At 41.5% G+C, this 23,225-nt stretch overlaps 1 protein-coding gene across 6 annotated transcripts in view; it reads left to right on the plus strand.

Moving 5' to 3' along the window:
- The first annotated feature begins 418 nt into the window (after positions 1–418).
- srgap1a (SLIT-ROBO Rho GTPase activating protein 1a) overlaps positions 419–23,225 on the plus strand; it is a 76,573-nt gene continuing 53,766 nt past the window's right edge. For all 6 annotated transcript variants that reach the window (XM_026176587.2, XM_026176588.2, XM_026176585.2 and 3 more), the window contains exon 1: positions 419–1,037. In XM_026176587.2, coding sequence (XP_026032372.1) covers positions 974–1,037 — 64 coding nt within the window. In that variant the 5' untranslated portion in view covers positions 419–973. The remainder of the gene's footprint in view (positions 1,038–23,225) is intronic.

Raw genomic sequence — 23,225 nt, forward strand, 5'->3', positions numbered from 1 at the left:
TGAGATGTATAGGACACAGATCGATATTAGCTAAGAATATATTGATGCGTGGTCATTACCAGGAATTATGGGGTTTCTCGCTGTATTTCAGCTAGAGCTGTGCACAGGTGTGCGGCCACACGTTTAGTCTACCCTGTAGAGCACTCAATGTCTGTAAATAATAAAAAAAAAACCTAAAAATGTCGTTTTATTTTGATTTAGAAAGAAAATATTGAATGAAAAACTAATATAATGTGACGTCTATTTCAAGTTACGTATAAGTAGTTTGTCCCTAATAAGGACAAAAAGCCTTCAGGTTTGGCAGCAGGAGTGTCCGTCAGGGCGCGGATGTCCACTACTGTGGAGATCCCTCCCTCCCTGTCCTTCCTACCTCCAGCTGCTGCGTGCTGCAGTCGGCTTGCCTGCCCTGTCTGCCTTTTCGTCTGCTGGGAGTTGAGTTGTAGGGTCGGGGGTGGGGGGCGAGAAAGCGTTGAGGGAGAGCGAGCATAGGGGGGGGGACGTGTGGATGTGTGGGTCTCAAACTGGAAACCACCACCAAAGCGGCGCAGACTCTTAATCATTCAAGCCGACTTCCAAGCCCTTCGGACATGCTGTTGACACTACTTCTGCCGGAAGGACCCTAAACTTGCGCGATTGTTTTTTCTTCTTCTTCTGTGGTTTCAGCAGCGCTGTCGCGCTGTGCCGACTGCTCGGATAGTTGAGAGGATTCATTGGTTGGAGCAGGATTGCGCATTGGCCCAGCCGTGTATCCGCCGCGTATCCTGAGGGAAGAAGAACAATGAAGCGATAAACATTTCCTCCTTTTTCCAAGTCCTGCTGCAGACTTAAAAAAATCTCGGTGCTTCTTCCCCTGGCTTTCATTTTTCTCGTGTTGTTTGGGATGCGTCGGTAGCTGTAGGATCCCGCTTGTTGACAGTTTTTTTTTCTTTATACAAGAAGTTTACAACAAGTTTCGGACATAGGAAGACGGAAAATGTCCACACCGAGGTTCAAAAAGGATAAAGAAATTATCACGGACTACGAGAGTCAAGTCAAAGGTAAGGGGAGGGTTAAATGTTTCTCTGGGAAATGCGCTTGTAAGAGCTGCTGGGAGAACCGAGAAAGGACTAATTGGGACCAGGCTGGTTCATCACTACCTGCATGAGTCATAGCTAGTGATGGTGGTCACTGGCTATGACTTGTGGTGAGGTGGATTAAGAAAGAAAGTTGGTGTAAATGACCCCCTTTTGGTCAAGTCAAACGAGGACATGTCTTTCCAAGAGGTCCAGCCTTCATATAACTTGGATATCTGTAAAATGACTTGGAGGGCTGCCACAGCTCAATAATATTTGTGCCAGCAGGACAAAGTTAGGGATGTAGTCAGCAAAATAAATCATTAGTCACATTTCAGGAAGGGTTTTTAGTCTTGCATAGTTTTGCATGTGAAAACCACTGAGAACGCTCAATAGACTGACACTGGTTCAAAGAAGCGATCACTATCTTTCACATGGCTTCAGGCCTGTAGCCTTTAAAAATAAATAAAATAAAATCTGTTATTTTAAGGCTGTATGTCCACACATTGTCCTTAACAACCGAGATGCTTGTAATTATTCCCACTTGGCCTGTTGCATTTTTAGTCACGCTTGTGTGTTATAACTACCTGTTACTGTTGAGATTTTTTCTTGAACTCTAGCTGGTGTGGGACTTTTGTCGTTAAGCCATTGTTCCCATAATATCACAGCAAGGTTATGCAACTGGAGAGGTGAGAAAGGACAAGTTCAGGCATCACAGATACACACAAATTAACTTTGAGTGAACTGCTCAGGGGCACTTAAGAAGTAGTGGATGGTTAGTATTCTATGCCAATTTGTTTCCCACTTAATGCCACACACACTTTAAAACTTAAAACTGCTCAGTGACTAGATTAAGGTATGTGATTTAAAGGTGTGCTTCACTGATGTCGCCCCTAACTTATCTTGTCTCCTTCAAGTCCCCCGTTGGCTTATTCCCAGACAGAAAAGGCAGTTGCTGCTCCAGGGTAACCATGGGGATTTGGTCCCCAGCCTACCAGCTCTGTTCCTCAGTGCTATTAATTTGCAGAAATGCCACCTATTCACCTCCCATAGCCAGCCTTAACTGCTGAGAAAAGAGGAGAGGTTAGTGGTGGTTGGTGGGGCTTTAAGAAGGGTATAGAGAAGTGTTGGTTGAGGAATTACAAGATTGCATGAAAGCAAGCTATCATTTGCCAAGGGTTGTTCAGAACCCCATCCCCCTGCACCCCCCTGTAAGGATGACTAAGGGCTTTCAGCCAGTAATAGAAGATGATGCACAGTCATAAACGATGTCAAACAAGACATGACTTGGCCTCCCAGTTGTCTCGAGGAAGTTGGTGTGTTAATAAAAAGCACCTGATGCTGAGAATAGCTGCTGCTTGACAGCACCAGAAGAGCCTCAGTAAATCAAAGTTTAAGTGTATTGTTTTGTTGAATCTAATTCTGAGGCTAATGCTCTGAAGCTTGTCGTGCATTGTAAATATCCTCTAGGTAGGATATTTTTCTTCGGGGGAGTTAACATCACAGGCGGTGCACAGCTATTTGCATAAAGTACTGTTCTGGTTCTTTTTGCATTGTAAATAACCCGTGGGTATTCCATCTGAGGGATGCATTATTTGTTATCTTTCAAATGTATGTTCCAAAAACGACTGATTGAATTTATCTTTAACTATAATTAACCACAGGTAAACACTGTATTTCTTATCAATACTGTGTCGTCTGTTAAACAGAAAAAGAGGAATCTTTATTAGGTCGGTGTTCGCCTGCAAAGGAAGACTTGTTTTGTTTTTTTTGGGGTGGGGGGGTAGCTGCTGGGCTCATTGGGATATGAGTAAGTAGTACAGGAAGAAAATGCTTTGTAGTGTAGTAGCACGGTTTCTGCATTCAGAAGAGCAGCTCCTGATTCAGCGATTGTAAAGCCTTTTATATGTTAAGGGTGGTAATGAGTGGGGTTTAATCTGCAATGACCGGTGACAGCCAGAGGCAGAATCTGGTGAACAGACATTGATTACTTTAGAAGTAGAACAACAAGCATCCTAAAAAACATCAACAACTGGAGCCAACACTCTGATGTTTTGGCCAATATTCTATCCGTCTCACAGCTTTTAAAAAGTACAGAATTTTCACAATATTTTGACAGAGATCTGGAAGCCAGTTTTGCTGCATCTTACATAAGCACACTGATCTGTAGCCTCAAACCCTCTGCCTTGATTTTGACAGGAGACTTGCATCGTTACACCAACAATTCATGCTGCTTCCTTTTTTTTCCCTGCGACTCATCATTTTCATATTTGTGCTCAGCATGCTTGTGCTTAGTGGGATTGCTATTCAAGTCAGTAAATGTGATGTATTTAAAGTAGCTTTCCACGGTGACTGTCTGAACGCTTTCCTACAAAGTCTTACACTACTGTTCCCTGGCCTGGTTTGTCATTCAGCTAACATTCGTTTCATAAGTCCCGTCCAATAGCCTTTTTTAACCTCCTACGAGAAATGTAAAGCAAGTCATTTTGGCAATTGAAGGCAGTTATCATTTTATTGACAATGCTTTGTTGCATGGGGATTTAATTCTTTATAACTGCTAAGAATTGGCATCTACATCAAGACTCGGCTTGATCTGGGAAAACAAAAACATTAAGGAGATTGGGTTAAGACAGTGGAGTTTGTTTGTGCCTTATAACGTGCATCAGTTGCAGTCAATTAAAGTAATTGTAAACCAGCAAGTGAAAGCTTTGGGTACATTGCAATTCTCTGTGTGCCTCTGTTTCTGTGGACTGGTGGAACGGGGCAACACTGTCTGCAATGTTGTGGGTGAAATGTCGGTTTGATGTCAGGCTCTAGCTTGCTGTTTGTGTCCTGGGGGTTGTGACTCAGATGGCAGAACCCGTTAAAACCTCTGACAGGGGTCCTCTCCTGGATCATTATAAAGGCTGACCCTTGACCTGACTTCACTGCTCTTTGAAATCAGAGCTCTGCCCCTTTGCATACAAAGAGAATGGTCCCTCCATGTTTGTACGCAGGGGGATTAAAGGAAGGAAACTGCTGGGAGGTTGTATGGTGGTAATTACTTTTCAAATAGCTAAGAGTTGTCTTGTGGTTAAAAGTGTGATTAGTTAATTTACTTCACTATCAGCACAAATTACGTCTCTTCAAATGCATGGGGGCGTGCTTGTGGATCATCATGCATTGCATGTGATGTTCATGTGACGTCAGGTTATCATGTGGACGGATTTTTGCTTTAACTCTGCCTGCTACCAAGCTTTAGCATGGAGAACACTGGGAAGTTTTCACAATACTTCAGAAAGTAATCTGTTTAGACAAAATCAGTTTGAAGAGGGATTTCACAAAGAACCCGAAAATAGCCATTAGCCAATTTTACATCCTTGGGTACATAATTTCATGTTTCTGGTATTCCAGTTATTAATGTCAGTATCATAAATATTGAATTTGTAACATTAGAAGTTTGTTACATTTGATCTAGTCGCTGATAGATTGACGGACTGTTTGTTGGTTGTTTCATACTTTGGGTTAATCCAGATAGAGCAGCTGTCTGAGCAGACTCCTATTTCCCAGTGTCACCTTTGCCTCCTCCTTCAGTAAATATTATCAGATGTGAGTTTGAAGGTGTGGATGGCTCTGAAGCCAGCTGTCAGTATAACATGACCCTTTTTGCAACGGTCAGATTTTTTTTTTTTCCCATTAACACCAACCTGTAGTTACACCAACAAGCCTCTAATTTCAGCTCAGCTTTCTTCTACATTGCTTTTTGCCAACAGCCAATCAGTTCACACAAAGAGCCATTTTACTAACAGTATTGCACTTCCCACAACAGTTAAGTTGTAACCAATACCGCGGTGTACATTGGTGGATGTGTGATGCTCCATCTTGGCAGAGTGTTGATGGAGTTTAAAGGCTGCAAGACTAACGTAATTCTAACCCCTCCTGGATCACTTCTCCACAGTATCACACATCCGTTCACACACTTATCATCAATTTTTAACCCCCCCCTCCAAACTTCTATAACTGTGGGTGTTTGTAATGGGCTCACATGCAGTGGTATGGCACTGGGTGTTGTCTTTGTGCATGGGTGTGTGTTTGCATGGCTGGGTGAATTGTTATTGACAGCACCATCTGTGGCCATTCACCCTTTTTGTAGTTTTAATAAACTCTGCTGAGCACAAGCAAAGCTTCACATTCCCTGCTGCTCGTTATTGTCACCACAAAGGCTACCGGGACCTTACTGCAGCCCCCCACGCTGACCATCAACAAGGAAAAAAAAGAGCCAAACCTGCCCCCATTCATGTCACTATATTCCCCAAACCAAACAAACATGTTGCCTGGTGTATTGTCTTCAGATCCAGTTAATTCAGTTTCTTCCCAGAAATGTACCCTACTGCAGTGTGACCGAATAAATTGAAAGTAAAGTTTTGGACTAAATGGTTGGCTTTTGTTCCTCTTTTTTTCTTCTTTCAACTACTATTTTCCTTCTCTCTGGTGATGTTGGCGCAAAAAGAAGAATCCATGTAAGTGCCTAGTAATGAGCTGGATGAGATCCAGTGTGTTGCTGCACTGGATTAGCTAATATGAGGTGCAGGGTATAAATGGAACAAGACCGTGCTTGAAGAAAGTAAAACCGGAATTAAAAGCGAAAGTTTAAAGTAAAAAGGAGGTTTTGTTGGGGATTTGCAGAGATTTTGGTTACTCTCTGGACAACCTTAATTTCTTTGAACCATGGCTGAGGCCCAACAGATGGACAGACAGGAAGGCAGATAGACACAGTTTGACTACCAGGCCATGCTGCTGTCTGCCACCCAGTAGGCCTGGATTAGGGGTAAGAAGATTGGGGGAAGGGAGAGGACAGTATGAGGCCAGGGCAGGAATAAGTGAAGGCGGAGGTCACAGGCTCTGACTTGGGTGACTTGTTTTAAACTGCGTCTGTGTGTTCATCCGATTCATCTGCGGCTCTAAGCCGTTTATGTGGTTAGCGGTGGTGAAAGCTTTTTAAGATGAGTGCAAACATTCTATAAGTGAAGTCTCTCGTTAGTCCTTGTTCTGGGTTCCCTTAAACAATGTGACATCTGCCACTTTGGTTGCTTTTTTTCCGCCTGTGTCAGTGGTTTGGCTGACCATGACCAGGGAAGCTGAAGCTTCTTTGCTGAGGTAGTTTATTCATCAGCCACAAAGAGGGTACTGTACTAAAAAAAAAAACCTCTTTGTGATTGTTTTGGTTGCTAGCAAATTACAGTGGTCAACTGTTTACATCGATAACATCGACTTGTCTGCAAATATTTGTCATTTATTTACTCTCTAAGCTGTAGTAAAGCTTAAAGTGACACACAAACCAGAAATGTAGAAGTGTAAGTTATGCCTTGCTGCTGCAGTCAAAACGGTTCAAAATGTGCAACTTCTATCTTGAAGGCAAACATTTTCCATTTACAGTTTGAATCACACTTTTCTATGTTTGACTACTGCTTGGTGAATAATTTGCAGATGACTCTGCATCTTCCAAGCAAACTAATTTGGCAACTGTGCCAATCTGCTACTAACCAAAACGGTTGCAAGGAGGTTTTCAGTGCAGTAACGCATGCCTCTTGGCAATCAGTTTCACACTAGAGGCTGCCAGCAATCACTTGCCAACCAGTTGCAGAATACACACTTTTCCTTGTGACTGGTGGTTACCAGATGGTCACTGACTGGTCTCAAGAGCTGTGTGGGGGAAAAGTTTCTCCTTTTAAGAAAGAGAAACTGAAAATATTCTACTTTTTTCTGGTCTTTTGCACAAACAGAATGTTTACGTAATATTTTGGCTTAATTAAAGCCTAAACCAAAGTGATAAAAATATACAGTCTATTATTAACAACTGTGCTCACTTCTACTGATCTTGAGCCTTCGTTTGTGCCTGTTTACTTTTCACCTCTGATTGCCTTTAGTTGGCAGCCTTCCCAGCATTCTTGAAATAATGGAATTCAAAACAATCAAATGTATGACAAGACTGACAAATAATATTTTGCTGGCAAGTCGAGCCTTGTTGGTGTTCATCAAATAGTTACCCATATTCCCAGCACCTGACAAAGATGATTACGCTAGTGATTTGGTGTATTGAAGAAATGTATTTTCTTTTATAATTTCCGCTATATGCTCAAGTGAAATATTTGTATTTGAACGTGTGCATACTTAAAGACGTGTAATATCCTTGAACTCAACAATTCAACTTCTTTGCTGGTTTTGCACACCATCTGGAATGTGTTCTTGCATAACACTGTCTTGGTCAGGCAGTCCATGTGTAATCTGGAAGAAAAAAATGCATTCAAATTGTATAACATTTCCCTACTTCTTAAAATTTTTACAAATTAACAGGCTTTGTGATACTTGACAACATGAAATTGCAAAGGTGAAGAAAGCACCTCTTAATAATCTCAAATAAAGAGTTTCTTTGGGTCTGATAAATGCTGGTGCATGAAATGTATTTTGCATCAAGTATGAAACTTTGTTTCCAAGACAATTTCTTACTTCACAATCTGCCATAAACTGTCTTTCCCATCTAGCCTTAACGCTGGTGAACAAGCTTAATGTAGTGATCCTGTGGCTCCTCCTTGCCCCCCCCCCCCCCACCCCACCCCCCTTTTTTTCTTTGTTCTATTTTGACCTCATGACCTGAGGAAAGAGAGCTTTTAGCCTGCCGCCCTCCTGATCTATAGCCAGAGACCACCCCTTGAGGCACAACTACCATGTTGGGCTGCTGCCCTGAGGAGATTTCGGGGGTGGGGTTATAAAATCTAGTCAGAAAGATGTCAACAAAATGACTAATCTTTTTTGTGTGTGTAGGTCTGATTGACCATAGGTTAAAGACAAGAAGTCACCCATGTCTTTCATCTAAAAATATAATTGAGTACTGCTGTTGCGGACACCACAAAGTCTGTATTAATGTAGGGAGGAACTGGAGAGTTTTCCACGGTCTCAGCTTATCAGCCTTGCAATAAACGATCATTGTGGGTTTGCAGGAGGAGGAGGCACGAACTGAGTGTACAGCAGCCGGGGCTAGTGTTCGAGGAGCCTCAGGCTGGGCTTATGAGCTCTAGTCTGAACTCTGCTCCACCCTCCCTTGGGATGGAAACTGGAGCAAAAACTGTGGTTCCAGCCACAGATATGTGGGGTGCTTGGAGAGGAAAAAAAAAAGCGCCATTTAGGGATAAAGGTCTGTCAGCCATGTTCCTCCCCTCCTCTTGGAGTCCTACTTCCAGCAGTCACATGTGGAGAGAGTCCCACTTAGTCCTCTTTGAGCTGTTGTTATATCCCTTCTCACTCTGTTTCTAAGCCTGAAAGAGAGTTTCTCCCGAGATAACTAGTACTGAACGGTTAAATAAACCTAAGGGAAAAGATAACGCTGTGTATTTATAGTTCTGTTTTATCATTACAATCATCATGGAAAATGTAACTTTTCCTGAAAACTCTCCTTGCTTCTATGCAACACTGTCCAGCTGTTTATTGTGGTTATTATCGAATAGATGAAATGGCCAATATTTGTGCTTGCTTGTGGTTTAAAGTTAGATGAAAGTTAATTGTAGCACGTTTACTACTCCCTCACCGATTTATCCTAAAAGTTCATAATTGATATGTTTGGAGCATGCTTCTTCATGGTATTCTGTTTCCGTCGGTCTGTCCGTTTTGCTGTTTGTCCTCACTGACCCTCGGTTGGAAGCCTTCTCGCCAGGACAGCTTTGCCCTTTAGTCAGCAAACTGCTGACCTTTGATCTTTGACCTGAATTCCAAAATCTAAGCTCTCGCACTTCTGTTCACTTGGTTGGTTGTGTCTTTTGTGTAAATATCATGGCTTGCAGACAGTCAGAAGATTAATGGACGACTTTTAAGTCAAAGTTGTCTTTTTGTGCAACTTAACTGCTCAGTTACTGGCAAGAGACAAACCAGTTCTTACAGCTGAAATTAGTAATCTGTAAAAAAAATTTCATCATATTTTTCCAAGAAAAATAACGTTTAAGATTTAAAATCAGTAACTAAACAAGGAACTCAATTGCCCACTGCTTCTAAAATTAAATGGCAAAAGGCATTTAGATTAACTGGCACTTTAATACATTTTTTTGCAGTTGACAGATTTCAAGATTTGTTGTCTGAATGAAGCTGTGAACTTTTCCTCTTGACCAGTCTACTGCATATAGTCTTACAAATTTTACCCCTAGATTCACTAAATTCAGGGTTAATGTAAATTAGTACAGACAGTTTTGTTTTCTTCTTTTTTGTGGCAGAAACCTTAACAGTGTCCTCATTTACTGTGGTTGAAATGCAGGTAAAATTCCAAAGTACCTTAGAACAGCGATCCCTAACCTTTTTTGCGCCACGGACCGGTTTATGCCCGACAATATGCCCGGCCTTTAAGGTGTCGCGGATAAATACAACAAAATAAAACTAGTACCGGTACCGAAAAAAGGAAGATTTATTCATAACACACGTGAAAAGACCCAGGAAAACCGAGTTAACGATAAAAACGATAACAAAATAACGCTAAAACCGATAAAAACCCTGAAAACCATACATTTCACACCCGAGCCTCAACTCTCGTGGCCCGGTACCAAACGACTCGCGGACCGGTACCGGTCCGAGGCCTGGGGGTTGGGGACCGCTGCCTTAAAAGGTTTGTAAGCCAGTAGAAATTTCTGGTATGAGCTACTAAGCCTTGAGTTAAACTATACTCGAGTCCAATGAAGATATTCAGATCTCATTTCTAATTGTATTAATGTCTGTATGAGAAAAAAAACATAATAAAAAAGATGCAGAACTGCTTTATTTTCTGGTGGATTTTTTTTTGTAGGTTAGGGTGAAGTGCAGCATATTGCAAGAAGTCTCTGCGGAGTCTGACATCCCATTTTATTACAGTTTAATAGGAATGGAGTGAGCTGCGAAGAAAGTTCTGGTTTTTGTTTTTTATGCTTTCTGTTTTGTTTTGGGGTTTGTTTGTTTTTAGATCGGTCTGGTCTCTCCTGATGTGCCCTATTTCTCTCAATCCAAAGTGGAGCATGATACCAACCATCATGAAGAAAATAGTCCACAAAACTTTTTTTCTTAATCTCCTTAATTATAGATGGTGATCTGCTCTTAGGATGACAGAATCTGCCACCAGTATAGCTGGGGAATAAGATTGTTCAGAAAAAAAATTAAAATGTAAACGTGTGTGTGTGTGTGTGTGTGTGTGTGTGTGTGTGTGTATATACACTTGCGCAGTCAGCTTTCCAGCAGGCGCACAAGCACTGTGGACATGCCTCATATATCTTACTTTTTAATCAGGCAGTGTGGAGGAAGCTCTCGTCTACCCTGGGGTCCTGTGATTTGTCCTGGTTAATGATGTGTCAGAGGGACGTGATACATAGTAACCTGGCTGGTTGTGTGGCACATGCACGATGGTGCTATGGTCACTTGCAGAAAAATAGGGTGGCCTTCATGTCCTGAGCCTTCGGGGGGACAGAGAAAGAAATGGCTAGTTTTGCTTGCCTTACAGTAAAAAGACAAAGGGCAGTGAAAACTGATCTGTCTGTTCTTTTATTCTTTCGCCCCCTTTTGTCCTTTGCTGTCACACTCTTAACAGCTGCCCTAAGGTAGACCACATTCTCCGATCTTTCTTGTGCTAATCCAAAAGCCCTGGGTGGATCCTGTTGGGGTTGCCTTCTGCATGCAAAACTGGCATTTGATTTCATCTGTCCGGTCTTGACAAGTTTGTTTTCCACATAGGTACCATGGCAAAGGGTTTAACGAGATATTCTGATGGACATTTATTCTGTTCAAGATGTGTCATCTCAGCCCCTGAGAACAAGACTGAGAGCCTGCTCTCAGTCAAGCGTGGGTACTTTAAAAAACGGAGAGAGGATTGGCAGTTAAAGCCTCCCTGAGGGTAGGTCTGAGGAGATAACAGAACGTAACTCTCTGTCACTTCCTCCATTTTGGCTTCCACTATAATTATCTGGAAATGAGGTCTTTGTGAAGCCTCCTCGCTCTTTTGTTTTCGCTCTGTGTGCGTTCACGTTGGAGCTGATAGTGTTAGCCTGTCTTAGCCTCTGGTGCCCTGCGAAGTGTGGGTTGGGACCATTGTGGACTTTTCGTTCTTCACAGATTTGCTTTCACCACCAGATGCCTTGTGAGAAATCAATCCCTGCTGCTCGTGACTGGGACTGTGACAAGGGGAGTGATTGGGCCTCAGGCTACAGTGAGATCGCTCTGTCTGAAACCTGAGTGAGGGCCAAGATAAGGGTGTGATTTGAGCTACAGCAAGTACAGTTGTTTTTTTGTTTTTTTTAAGCTAGGATCAGAGAAAAGACCTAAGTAGAGACCATCTTATGATGGATTTACACCAACTATGACACCACCGAGTTCTCTGACCACACCTATCTTTGAACTCTGCTTTCATTTTGCTGACTACTACACAGAGTCCTTAAGTTTGTCCTCATGGATTGGACGTTGGCTGTCTTTGAACTCAACATTCATTTTGATGTCAAATAGAAGAAAGTGCTCCCTTACTTCCAAATCTGCCACAGCAGATGGAGCCGCATATTAGATTTGACATACATTTCTTCATCGGATGCCCTTCCTGATGCAACCCTCCCATTTATCAGAGTAGGCACCAGCACTAGCATGTTACCACCGGAGGCTAGGTTTGTGTCTCCACCTGGTTGGAAGGCAATATATGAACAACTACACTGCACGACTGTGTCTTGTGCAGTGTTAACAGTTTCCTCTTAGATTTAAATAAATAAAAAAGACACTTGCTAAAGTACTCAAAACCATCATTACTGCTACAGTAGATGCCCATGGGCAGTTTTATTCATGCATGTGGTCTGAGAACTCATTGGTGCTGGGGGTGGTGTAATCCCCTGGATGGTTTGTGACTTGTTTTGTAGGTGTTCACTCAAAATCGGCTTGATTATTAGTGATTATATTCATTTACCAAAATGATCGCAATTGCTGTCCTGAACATCACACAAACACATTTCAATTAAAATCAAAGAATATTCTTGTAATGTTACACCTGAGAGGAAAGCTGTGGCAGCGCTGAATTCACCTTCTGAATACCACGAAGGAATGAGCTGGTGTAACACATTTGCTCATTCCAACTTTTTCTTTCTAATCTTTTCCTTGTCAGGTGATGATCTTCACAATTTAGGATGGGGAATATGTTGGAAATATTTATCTGTGCCTACTTTTAAATATCCTAACTCAGCTCCACTGCAGGAAGCCATCTGAATCAAAGCAGGCTCATTATCATGCCCTCACAGTGCAGTTTAGCCTTACACATTTTTGTTGCATCAGCCTGCGAGTGTTAAAAAAAATCAGATCCTCTAGTATAAAGTATTCTCAGTGTTTTCTTTTTATCTGTCAGTTTGGTTAGCTCAAGCTTGAAGCTTGATGTGGTTCTACTGTTTTTCTCAGTTCTAGGAATGTTTGAATCATTCATGATAAAATGATTATGATTGTAGGCTTCAGATGGAGCTCTGATGATTCATTCACAGCCCTTAAACAGCCTTTAAAAATACATGTGCGCGTATATGGCTGAAAATGAAAAAGTGCATCATATCAGCATAATTATATCGCTTTGATTTTTAGATTATGATTAGATTAAAGTTTGGCTCTTGGCAAAAATTCTGTGGCATTTTACTGTGGCTGCGGGGAAGACCTCCCCCAAAAGTGTTCTGTTGGTGGGAACTGGTTTCAGTATGCGTTTCAACTGGTTTCTTGGTTTTCATTCACTGTCATGATCAGCTGGGTTAATTATAATGGGTTTAAAGTTAAGAAGACACTTATGTGGTTATTGTAGCTACTGTATTTCCTCAAATAAAAATTTCCTGTCAACTACAAGCCAGATTCTTGGCTTTTTGTGGGTGTGGGGCCTGGGGAACAAACCATCCTGTCAATCTTGTTGCATCTTATCGCTGCAACATTTTCACAGTAAGGCCAAAATGAGGGTTCCATCCATCCATCTTCTGCCCTTATCCAGTTCTGGATCGTAGGGCCAGCAGTCTAAGTAGAGATGCCCGGACATGTGACATGAATGTTATTACACTATCCTCCACCTGCCCCTGAAATCTACCCTTAAGTACAAGCTGTAGTGTACCCATCCAGGCACCTCATTACTTTAACCCCCAACCTGCACTGCTCAGTGTCAAGCAGTTGCTCCTGATGCTAACATTCAGATTGAGTTGAGGTGTCAGTAAACCAGGTTCATGTCTGTACAGGTTGGCAGTGGTGAGGTCTGGTATTGTCACGTATCAACATACTTGTTGAGATGGTGTGAAAATTGGAACTTTTCTGTGTAGTAAGCACATTAATATGGTTTGACTGCGCACAAAAGGTTTAGTTCCTGTTTAGAAGCAAATTGTAACATGATCCAAGTTTCTCTGGTGCTTGCAACAAATGAGAATTTTTTAAATACTGCCCTACCTCTTGGGTTCTTTTTTTCTAACTTGCTGAATTGTTACATAAACTGATAAACCTTGTAGACTTGCGGGACTCTTTTGTTAGCTTGTATAGCATAGTGTGTAATCAAAACATGGCACCAAACCAAGGCAGAGCTTCCCAAACGAGTTTCTTGTATTTAAAGAATGAAATGTACTTTATCTGACTGATTTGGCTTTCGGGAAATCGAAGCACAGATGCATGGGATGTCATCATGCCGATAGGTCAGATGTTCTATCTGCCCTGCTCCCCATGCCCCACAGTGTGCACAGAAATCATGGCACAACTTGTAATTCAACTGTCCTTCCTGGGAAGCGGTGTAGAAATAGTTTCCAGATTAGTACATAAATTAGCTGAGCTCTGCTTCATTTGGCCAACATTTGTATTTCTATGAAATAAATGAGACTTTTTTTAATGTTCTTAGTTTCACAGTGACTCAATAACAACATTATTACTCTGACACTCTGGGAAATGTACTGCCCTTATTTTAGTGCAGTTGAAAGACAACTTTTAAATTACTTTATACTCAATACATGACATTAGACTCCACATTTAAAGGAAGCAAGTATGTTAACGCTTGGTTGGAGATGTCTCAGTGAAAGGATTGTATTGATGTCTCTCTCGTCCACATGAGCAGAATCAACTTTGCAGGGCAATGAAAGCATTGTTTCACCTGTCAGATAAATTAATGCCAAGTTGGAAAAGATTAATATTTTTTCGTAAGGGGAGAGAAAATCCAACTTTTTTGATCATATTTTCGATCATAAATATAGATTAAAGTGAAGGGATAAATCTTTGAGTCAATGTCTCTGTTTCCTGTCTTTGCCGTCCCAGAGCTTGTAGTTGGCAAGATTCCCCAAATTCAGTTAATTATACTTTACTGCATTTTTGCACAACGTCAGCTTATATAGAAGTTATCAGCTGAACCAAACGATTGCATATACTGAACATTAAGGAGATATATGTATTCTTATCCTGTCTTCCTTCTCTCACCCCAACCGGTTGCAGCAGATGGCCCCGCCCCTCCCTGAGCCTGGTTCTACCGGAGGTTTCTTCCTGTTAAAAGGGAGTTTTTCCTTCCCACTGTCGCCAAAGTGCTTGCTCATAGGGGGTCATATGATTGTTGGGTTTTTCTCTGTATCCATGAAGCGCCTTGAGGTGACTTTTGTTGTGATTTGGCGCTATATAAATAAAATTGAATTGAATGTATTCATATACAGTATACTAACAATATCCTACTATAAAGCCTCAGTCATGCCCTGCACATGCTTTTCAACCAAACAGCCTCTTGTTTGATCACACGGAACGACTGAAAAGATGAAAGATGCAGACAAATGGCACATAGACACAGAGCACATCGCTACAAAAACATTCATAGATCCCTATTGACACTCACAAGGTTAGCACACAAGGAAGCTCTGTGCTACTTAGAGTCTAATTTAAAGGCATTACCCTAGTAATCAATACTGCCTGTGTGTAGACACAGAGGGGTTTGTAATAGTATTTTTAGAAAAGCCTGAATGGACATGTGTGTTTCTTCATGGTGTGTGTCTGTATGTGTTTGTGTGTGTGCATGTACAAACTTTTACTTGTGCTTTTTCTAAGCCAGCTGCTCATTTGCAGATAAAGCATGTTATCCATTGTCTTTGACCTTGAAACTATTTTTCTTTTCCAAACTTTAACCTATGAAGATCTGAATAGGAAATAAAGCCCATTATACCTCCAAACGTATCTGTGTTTTCAGGGTTTGTTTGTTTTTAAATGAAATGAATAAAGTAAGCATGGGGATATTAAACACCAATTTATTTCAAAGCAGACAAGATGAGCATTAGGAAGACAAAAAGCTTACTCATTTTCAGGTAAATTAAAAATATGGCAACAGATATGTGCAATTTGTTTTACAGTACAGACTAGCTAGTGGTAGGGCGTCAGGTTCACAGAAGCTAAACTGCAGGAAGAGGAGAGGTGCTGGTTTGTATTTAAGTACAGCAACATGTAAAATTTATATTACTTTTGTTATTTGTCTTTTTTGTGTGTGTGTTGTGGAGCAGTCTTATTTGTACTCGCCTCTGGATTCGCATAATACATTATAAAGAAAACTATTAAATCAGCTCAAAAACATCATGACAAGAATTTGAGATTTCCGGGGTGTCCCTGTGGTGTCTGTTACCGGTATGGTGGCAGTGGATTATTCGAGTGTGTTCTTATAGGTTGTTAGATTTGCACTATAACAATAGCATGCCTTTTTTCCCCTTTAATGTTTAAGAGCTTGCTAAGCCCTCTGCCCCCTTTGCAGTATTTTTATTTTACTGGCCTTATACTACGTTGTCTTCCCTTCTCAGTTTCTTTTATTCCCTCCATCTCACCAGTAGGCTTGCAGCACATGTCCTTCCCGATGAAATTACAGGCCTAGTCTTGAATAGGAGGGTTGTTCCTCCTCGGCCCCTCCAGTTCCACTGCCGGCTTAACCCTATCAAAGGCCCAGAAACCGCACATCCTGCAAGGTGCTGTTTTTTGTGGTAGAGCAAGGGGAGGGAAGGAGGAATGGCAGATGGGAAACCGAGCAGGGGAAGATCATTTTTCTTTGCTTTTCAGTGTGTACTGTACAAACGATGAAGAAATGGCTCTTTCCTTCTCTTGGTTTTTAGTTAAATTTCAGGATTTTTTTTTTTTTGAAAGATTTCTGAAAGGGAAACAGAATGTACAAACACAGTGGGTGAATAGACAGCTGGACAGAAAGAAACACAGGAGGACAGATGGCTTTGGAAGCCAGCTATGTATATCATCTGAAACAAAACAAACTATGAAAAAGCAGATGGACAACAGAGGCAGGCGAACAGGTCGATAGTGTTAAGACAAACATTCATGCAATCGAGGAAGGTCCACTTAAAGGTCGACAGTAACGTTGGCGATAATGTTAGAAACTAAAATGCCACCTATGTAACATTTTACTGATCAAAGGATGAATGTTTTAGTTGATGATACATACAACGTGAGCAAATGTACTTTTACAAATTAGTAATTCATTTATTATATTCAATGTCTTCAGTGAGTCATCTCTCCCACTGAAAATCTCTCTGTAGCTTTGTCTCTATACCTGCAGTGTAATTGTCCAAAGCCCACACAGGTACAAATCCCTGCTCTCCTTTTCTCTCCCTTTCCCACCTCCTTGAGGCCCAAGAGAGGGAAATCTCCTAAAAACAATCCCTCCTTCAACACTGTAGGCCACATAACTGCCCTGCCATTCTTTAGGTTCATCTTACAGACATTGTGTCATTAAAGTCTTTACCAGCGTGCTACAGTTTCCATTTGTTTACTGTGATTTAGAGTAAATACTCCAGCAGATGAAAGCTTGTGCGCATCCGTTCCAGATGTTTCTCATGCTGCACCCTCTTCAGCTGTCCAACCGCACAATTTTCATACTATTGTTACCCCAAACAAACATCCCAACTGTAAGACTTGTAGGCATGCCCAGCCAAGTTTTTTTTTTTCTTTCCCCCCTAAGGGCTGCTTTGTTAAAAATGACTGTTTGACATATGAGCTTTAGCCCCTTTAGCTCTACCTCCACTAATATGTCCAGACAAAGGCACTAAGACATGCCAGATGCAAGGTGAGGAGTTGGACTATTTTTTTTTTATCTTGGCAAAAGGTAAAAAGTTCAAACTTTAGACATATCGAAATTTGGTGTTCAGCGCAGTATTCTTTTTGAATTAAAATTAGCTTTTTTTCAGTATGTACAGAATATTTACATAGTTCATTTTTTGACACAAAAGAGCCCACACCGGTTCCTTTAGGGCAGCAGTGAGCAGTTTGGTCATGCCATCGTTCTGAAAGAGATTGTTTTCCTTACAGATTCTTATTTTTCTGACGTTAAGCCACACCATCCCTTTTTTCTTACTTGTCTACTTTCTTGCTTTAGTTTAACAGGTCATGTCAAAGCATGTGTCAGTGGGAACTTGGGTTTGGCATAGAGCACAGAGAAGTTTTGAATATCAGATAGTTATCCCCCCCACAGAGTTGAAAGGTGCCTCTGAAAAGTTTGTCGTTTGCCTCTTTGCAGAGTGCAGTGTGCTCTGATCCACAGCAGTTGGACAAAGGACTTCGGTGGTATAAAAGAAAATGCCTTTCAAATAGCTTCTGCAGTATAGAGGTCTATGTCTTATGTCAGCCGAATAAATTTGCACACATTTTTCAGACTAAGTTAAACTATAATCATTTTCTTTTTAATTGTGCCACTGGCTCCAGAGAGTTGGGTAGTTAGTGGCACCGTGCAATTTTATTTAACATAGCTATAGTAGACAGACATAACAAGAGTCATTAGTAAAAATCCATCTTGAAGATTAATAAGAAGCACAACTTCAGATACCATAAAATATGTTTAATAAATTGGAATAACTATATTTAGTTAAGCATAAAGTTTTATGATAAAACATCGTTTACAAAGAGATTTAAAAGTCGACACTAAGGCAAGTTTCACATCCAGAAGTGACAAGTCAGATGTTAGGACATATAACGGGCTCTGCCAGATGTTATGAAATGGGCATTTGGGTAAGAGAGGGTAGACATTTGAACTATAAAGAAGGAAAAAAGAGCTTTTATTATTATGGTACTATGACTTGATACGAGTTTTTCTTCACATGTTACCTCTAGACTTAACAGTAGGCCTGTTTAAGGTGGCAGTCATATCAGGCTTGGGTCATGCTAGAGCTCACAGTTTAGCCTACTTTATTCCTCACAGAGTTAGCTTATTCTATACTGGTGATGTCATATTTTTCCACGATTATTTGAAGCTTTCGTTGTCACTCTGGCTTGCCATTGCAGTCCATTGTTAAACAACGCATTCTCGAGCACAAAACACCACACTTTCGTCTGACGCACCAACACACCAGACTGGTATCCAGATCAAACAGTGTGTCTAGATGTTAAACAGCAGCTGAACAAACAGCTCAGGCTCTAAAACGGGCTCACTTCATCCAGCGTTCGGCTCCTTGCACTCTTATTTTATTTGGATCATAATGATGGTCCTCGAAGGCCACCGTAAAGTGATTGATCTCATGCCTGCCTGCTGTAAGCCTTTGGTGTGTCAGGGTGTTGCCTTAGCAACGGTGCCTTTTGACTTATGAGCCACTTAGCTAAGCTGAATCTAATTAGCATAGATTATTAGATTTCTGTTATTGAAATTATACATTTTAAATATTACCTTGTTGAATGGACTTGACGTAGATTGAAGCCTTTGTTTCGTGCAGTTAGAATCGTCTAGCTTAAGATTGGTTTTTAACCGCTAGAGTGTGTTTTGGTTGAACAGTGCAGAGAGTTATCCACCATGACTGAGCAGTTTCTGAGCCAGACTGTAAAAAAAACTAGAGTGCTGGAAGGAACCTGAACTCTTTGAGTCTGCTGCTCACAATAATCCTAGACCCAAGAGGAAACACAAGAATTCACAGCACAGTTACTACTGCATTTCCTGTTTCTATGTGCGTGTGGGTGAGTGTGTGGGTAGGAGTTATCAAGAAAAGTAGCTGGTTTGTTGGTCACTGCTGCCACTGTGAAAAAGGAAGAAGCTTCTTTAAAATGTACCTCTGGTGAGTTGAAGACAGTTCCTGCTCAATCACAGAATATGTCAAAGGATCTAGTTTTGATCTGAGTGTTTGAAAGAATCGGAGAATTATAGGCTCTCTTTCATTCTAATTTAGCAGCCGTTCTCTGGATCACAGTAGCCTACAGTACTTGCACTGGAAGCCTCTCTGCGGTTTTGGAAGCTGTTAACATGTCAGTCAGATGTTGTAATGTGGACCTTGTTGCCAGCTCTACAATATTTTGAGATAAAACCCTTTAGCAGAGCTGCCAGTGTGTTATGTGTAATTTGGCTGTGCTTTAAGTAAGCGGAGGGAATCCATTCAGCCTCTTTGGCAAGTCCCTCTGACTTAAGACCAACCTGACTACTCCTCAAGTTAAAGCTGTGTCCCTCACAGCTTTATTTCATTCAAAAAAAAACTGCTTGGCTGCCCTTTGATTATTTTTATTTTATTTTATCAGACACACAGGATATATGATACAAGTAGAGAAGGCTTACATATTAGTAATGCAGTCTGGGTAGTGATGTAATCTGAGATAACACAGTAACATAATCCAGCTGTTTGTCCAGATGTAGGACAGAAGGGCTGGTCAGGCATACCAAGCAAACTATGAATTTTAGTGGTTTCCCCAGGCTAATGGAGTCAATTCTCAAGTTACTACATGACCTCAGCAGATATAGTGACTGACAGGTTTTTTTTTAGGTGCACTGCATCTAACGCTGTCCTGATGAGCAATAATGTAAAATGTGGAAATCTCTCCCATTTGGAAAACTTCTAAAGACTCTAACGTGGATCAAGTGACCGGTGGGTCACCCACACCCTGAGCGTGGGTTTGATTTTCCAACAGCAGTGTTGGTGAAGATTCACTGTGCATGAGTGCTGTGAGTGAGAGAAGGTAACAGTTAGGTAGCTACAACTATAGTAATTATTTATTTTATTTTTTGCTTTGCATTCTTGTTGCACGCCTGCGCTAAAAAAACTACCCGCACATGTCCACGATCCCAACCTTTCATCTCCCTTTTTAATATCTAATTTCAACATGCCCCTATCACATGGTTCGAGTTGCTTTTTCACATCAAGGATTTTCTGTTTTTCTGGCACATTAATATATAACAGCAGGGCCTTCTTCATAGGCAGTAATGTAAATGAGTATCTGGACAAGCAAGATGTGGTTTAGATCTTTTATGGATCTAATTGCTTGGATAGAACTGCTTTTGTGTCTTGGTGTGCGTTTATCAAGACAGCAGCAACATGAATGATAGCACTGCTACAGTTAAATATAGCAGCACGCCTTTGTAGGATTATCCAAATGTGAGAGAATAAGTGACATAGGCGAGTTTTTCTAGAACGTGATCCCATTCCAGTTATAATTAAAAACCTGTTCTCTATTAAAAGCTGATCAGCAATTTTGTAATTACGTTTGATGCTATTTATCCTGTCTTGTATCCAGCCTCTAGAAGAGGCATGGACAACTCCCCCTCTCCCATAACCCTAGATCTGAAGCAGATGGTAAGGTTGGGCACGCTCCTTTATAGTCCCTCCCCAGGCCTTAGCCGCTATTTCAGGTGCTGCTGATGAGCCAGTCTGCATGTGGAAATGCAGCAGTGGGACTGATGTGGTACAGCATGTCCCAGATAGCTGCTTGTGGAAACTGTAATCAACTTGGAGCAACTGTAGAAACTCTCTGAGAGTCTAAAGTCTTTTATAGTTCCCACGGAAGAGTACAATGTTGCACTTATTATAAGTAACAGATGTATTTCAGGCAGATTGATTCATAACAGAGTTAATTGGCAGCATCATGGGAGAGCATGTTGTTGAGGGAGAGGAAAAGTTATCTCTCGAGCCCTCTGACAGTAGCCGAGTTGTTTTTTACCGGAGCCCAGTTTCTCTCTCAGAGGGTCAACACTGTGGGTCAGTAGCCATCCTGCTTACAAGGCACTTTCTTTGACAATAGAACAAGCCTATCTGGCAAATCAGATCAGCCATTCTGAACTGCAACTTTGGACATATTTGTCGCCATGAATGGGGTTATGTGAAGTATGTGATGTGCTCTCCAAAGGAGCAATTGGATAGCATCCAGCTCAGAAACAATGCGGCCTTGGTCCTACTGATCACCACAAAGAGCAAATCGCATTCTCTCATTGTCCATATCAGAACCATGTGCATTCTGGGTAACACTGACTGGGTGTCCATCGGTGAGCTGGATTTGTTGCCGACATGTTTACAGGCTATGCTATCATTCTGCAGGCTACGTAGCTTTGCAGGAGGAATAGGACGACGGTGTTACACTGCGCATTTCTGTTTTCTTTAGCAGAATTTAAGATATAACACGGGTGCTCTCATTTCAGTCTGTCTATCACAGTTGTGCGTGTGTTAGGGTGCAGTGCATCACAGGCTTTGATGTAACACCGCGCAGACACACACAGACCTCCACACATGTTTACCATACAGATGAGCTCAGAGTGGCAGAAAGGAATGCAGCATGTAATAATAGATCAGCACTCGCCGCCGCAATAAGATGGTTCCAGCTTGAGAAAAACTTTGGAGTGGCTTGATTTTTAAAGCCTTCAAGGTCCCAAGTGACGGCCTCTGTTGGTCGTGTTAGCTTTTTAAGAAGTGAGTCAGACAGCAGATGCTGCCCTTAGTATGGGTTTCAGATAAAGCATCAGTATGATCACAGGAAGACTGACCTCAAACACCAAAGTAAATTCGTTTTTCCTTTCTAATATTTACACATGGGGTTAGATAACTTTCTCCCTTTTTATATAAATGGAAAATCATAACTCGAGTTTGTGCCCTCTAAATGGTGCATGAACATGAAAAATTGCAAGTGGTGAGCAAGCTTTCCTGTCACTCATTCTGTTACTGTAAAGTATTCTGTAAATACTTTACTCTGCTTTGTTCTGTTTGGTTTCCTGAAGTTTAAACACTGATAGCTATTTTGGTTTTGAGACACAGTTTCATTGTCCTGTGTGACACTGCAGTTTAGTATCTGTATAAATGGACAAGTTCATATACTCCGATGTGATCCGGGCACATAAACAACTGGTTACAGCTGGCTATTCTTGCAGCCATCACTGTATATTTCTCATGCATTTACTAAGTCAGTGACTTGTGTGCACAAGGCGCCTCAGCACTCGGTGACCCTGCTCTATAACTTTATGTTGTGTGCCACTTTGCAGCTGAGTTGCGGTGGTTCTTAAATGATTTGACTTTGCTATTGATCGTGACACATCTAGTAGGGGAAAAAGACAAATTTATAAACTGTTGTTGCAACAATGCCATCCTGTTACCACACTTGTGCATACAGTGTAGATTCCTGGTTTGAACCCACCAGCTGATTGAGGCCCTTCTATGTGGAGTTTGCCTTTTCTTCCCATGTTTGTGTGGGCAGTTTCTAACCTACCCTCTCAGTCCACAGACTTGCATGTTGTGTTTACTGGTGATTCTAAATTGGCTATAGGTGTCGCTGTGAGCATGCATGGCTGTCTGTCTCACTGTGTTAGCCCTGGATGGACTAGAGACAAGTTCAAGGTGTAACTTGCTTTTTGCCTAATGACAACTGGAAAAGGCCATGAGCCCATATGAGTCTGAATTGGATAAGCTGCTAGGAACTGGATGGACGGCTGGTCTAAACTGAAATTGAAAAATCAACAGTTGGTTTTGTAGTTATTAAAGCAGAGGTGTCGAACTCCAGGCCTCGAGGGCCGGTGTCCTGCAGGTTTTAGATGCATCCTTGATCCAACACAGCTGATTTAAATGGCTAAATTACCTCCTCAACATGTCTTGAAGTTCTCCAGGGGGCTGGTAATGAACTAATCATTTGATTCAGGTGTGTTGACCCAGGGTGAGCTCTAAAACCTGCAGGACACCGACCCTTGAGGCCTGGAGTTCGACACCCCTATATCAAAGTGTCCAGCATTTGGAAGGCAGTTTTGGAGGATATTTCTGTAGGTTGGGAAAACAGCAGCTACATGTGGCCAAAACTGAGGGGGGGGGAAACGTTTTTTTTGTATTTATTGTGACGATAGGCCTCCGTGACTTCGTTTTCACTGTTTAATTTCTAGAACTAAAAAGTCAATTTGCAAAGCACGTCCTAGTTTTAGGCAGCGCCCGACCTATTATCTTGTCTGACAGGTGGTTGCCTTATAACAGTCATTTCCATTTT

This window comes from Astatotilapia calliptera, chromosome 7 (assembly GCF_964374335.1).
Source record: "Astatotilapia calliptera chromosome 7, fAstCal68.1, whole genome shotgun sequence".
NCBI classification, from domain to species: Eukaryota; Metazoa; Chordata; class Actinopteri; order Cichliformes; family Cichlidae; genus Astatotilapia; species Astatotilapia calliptera.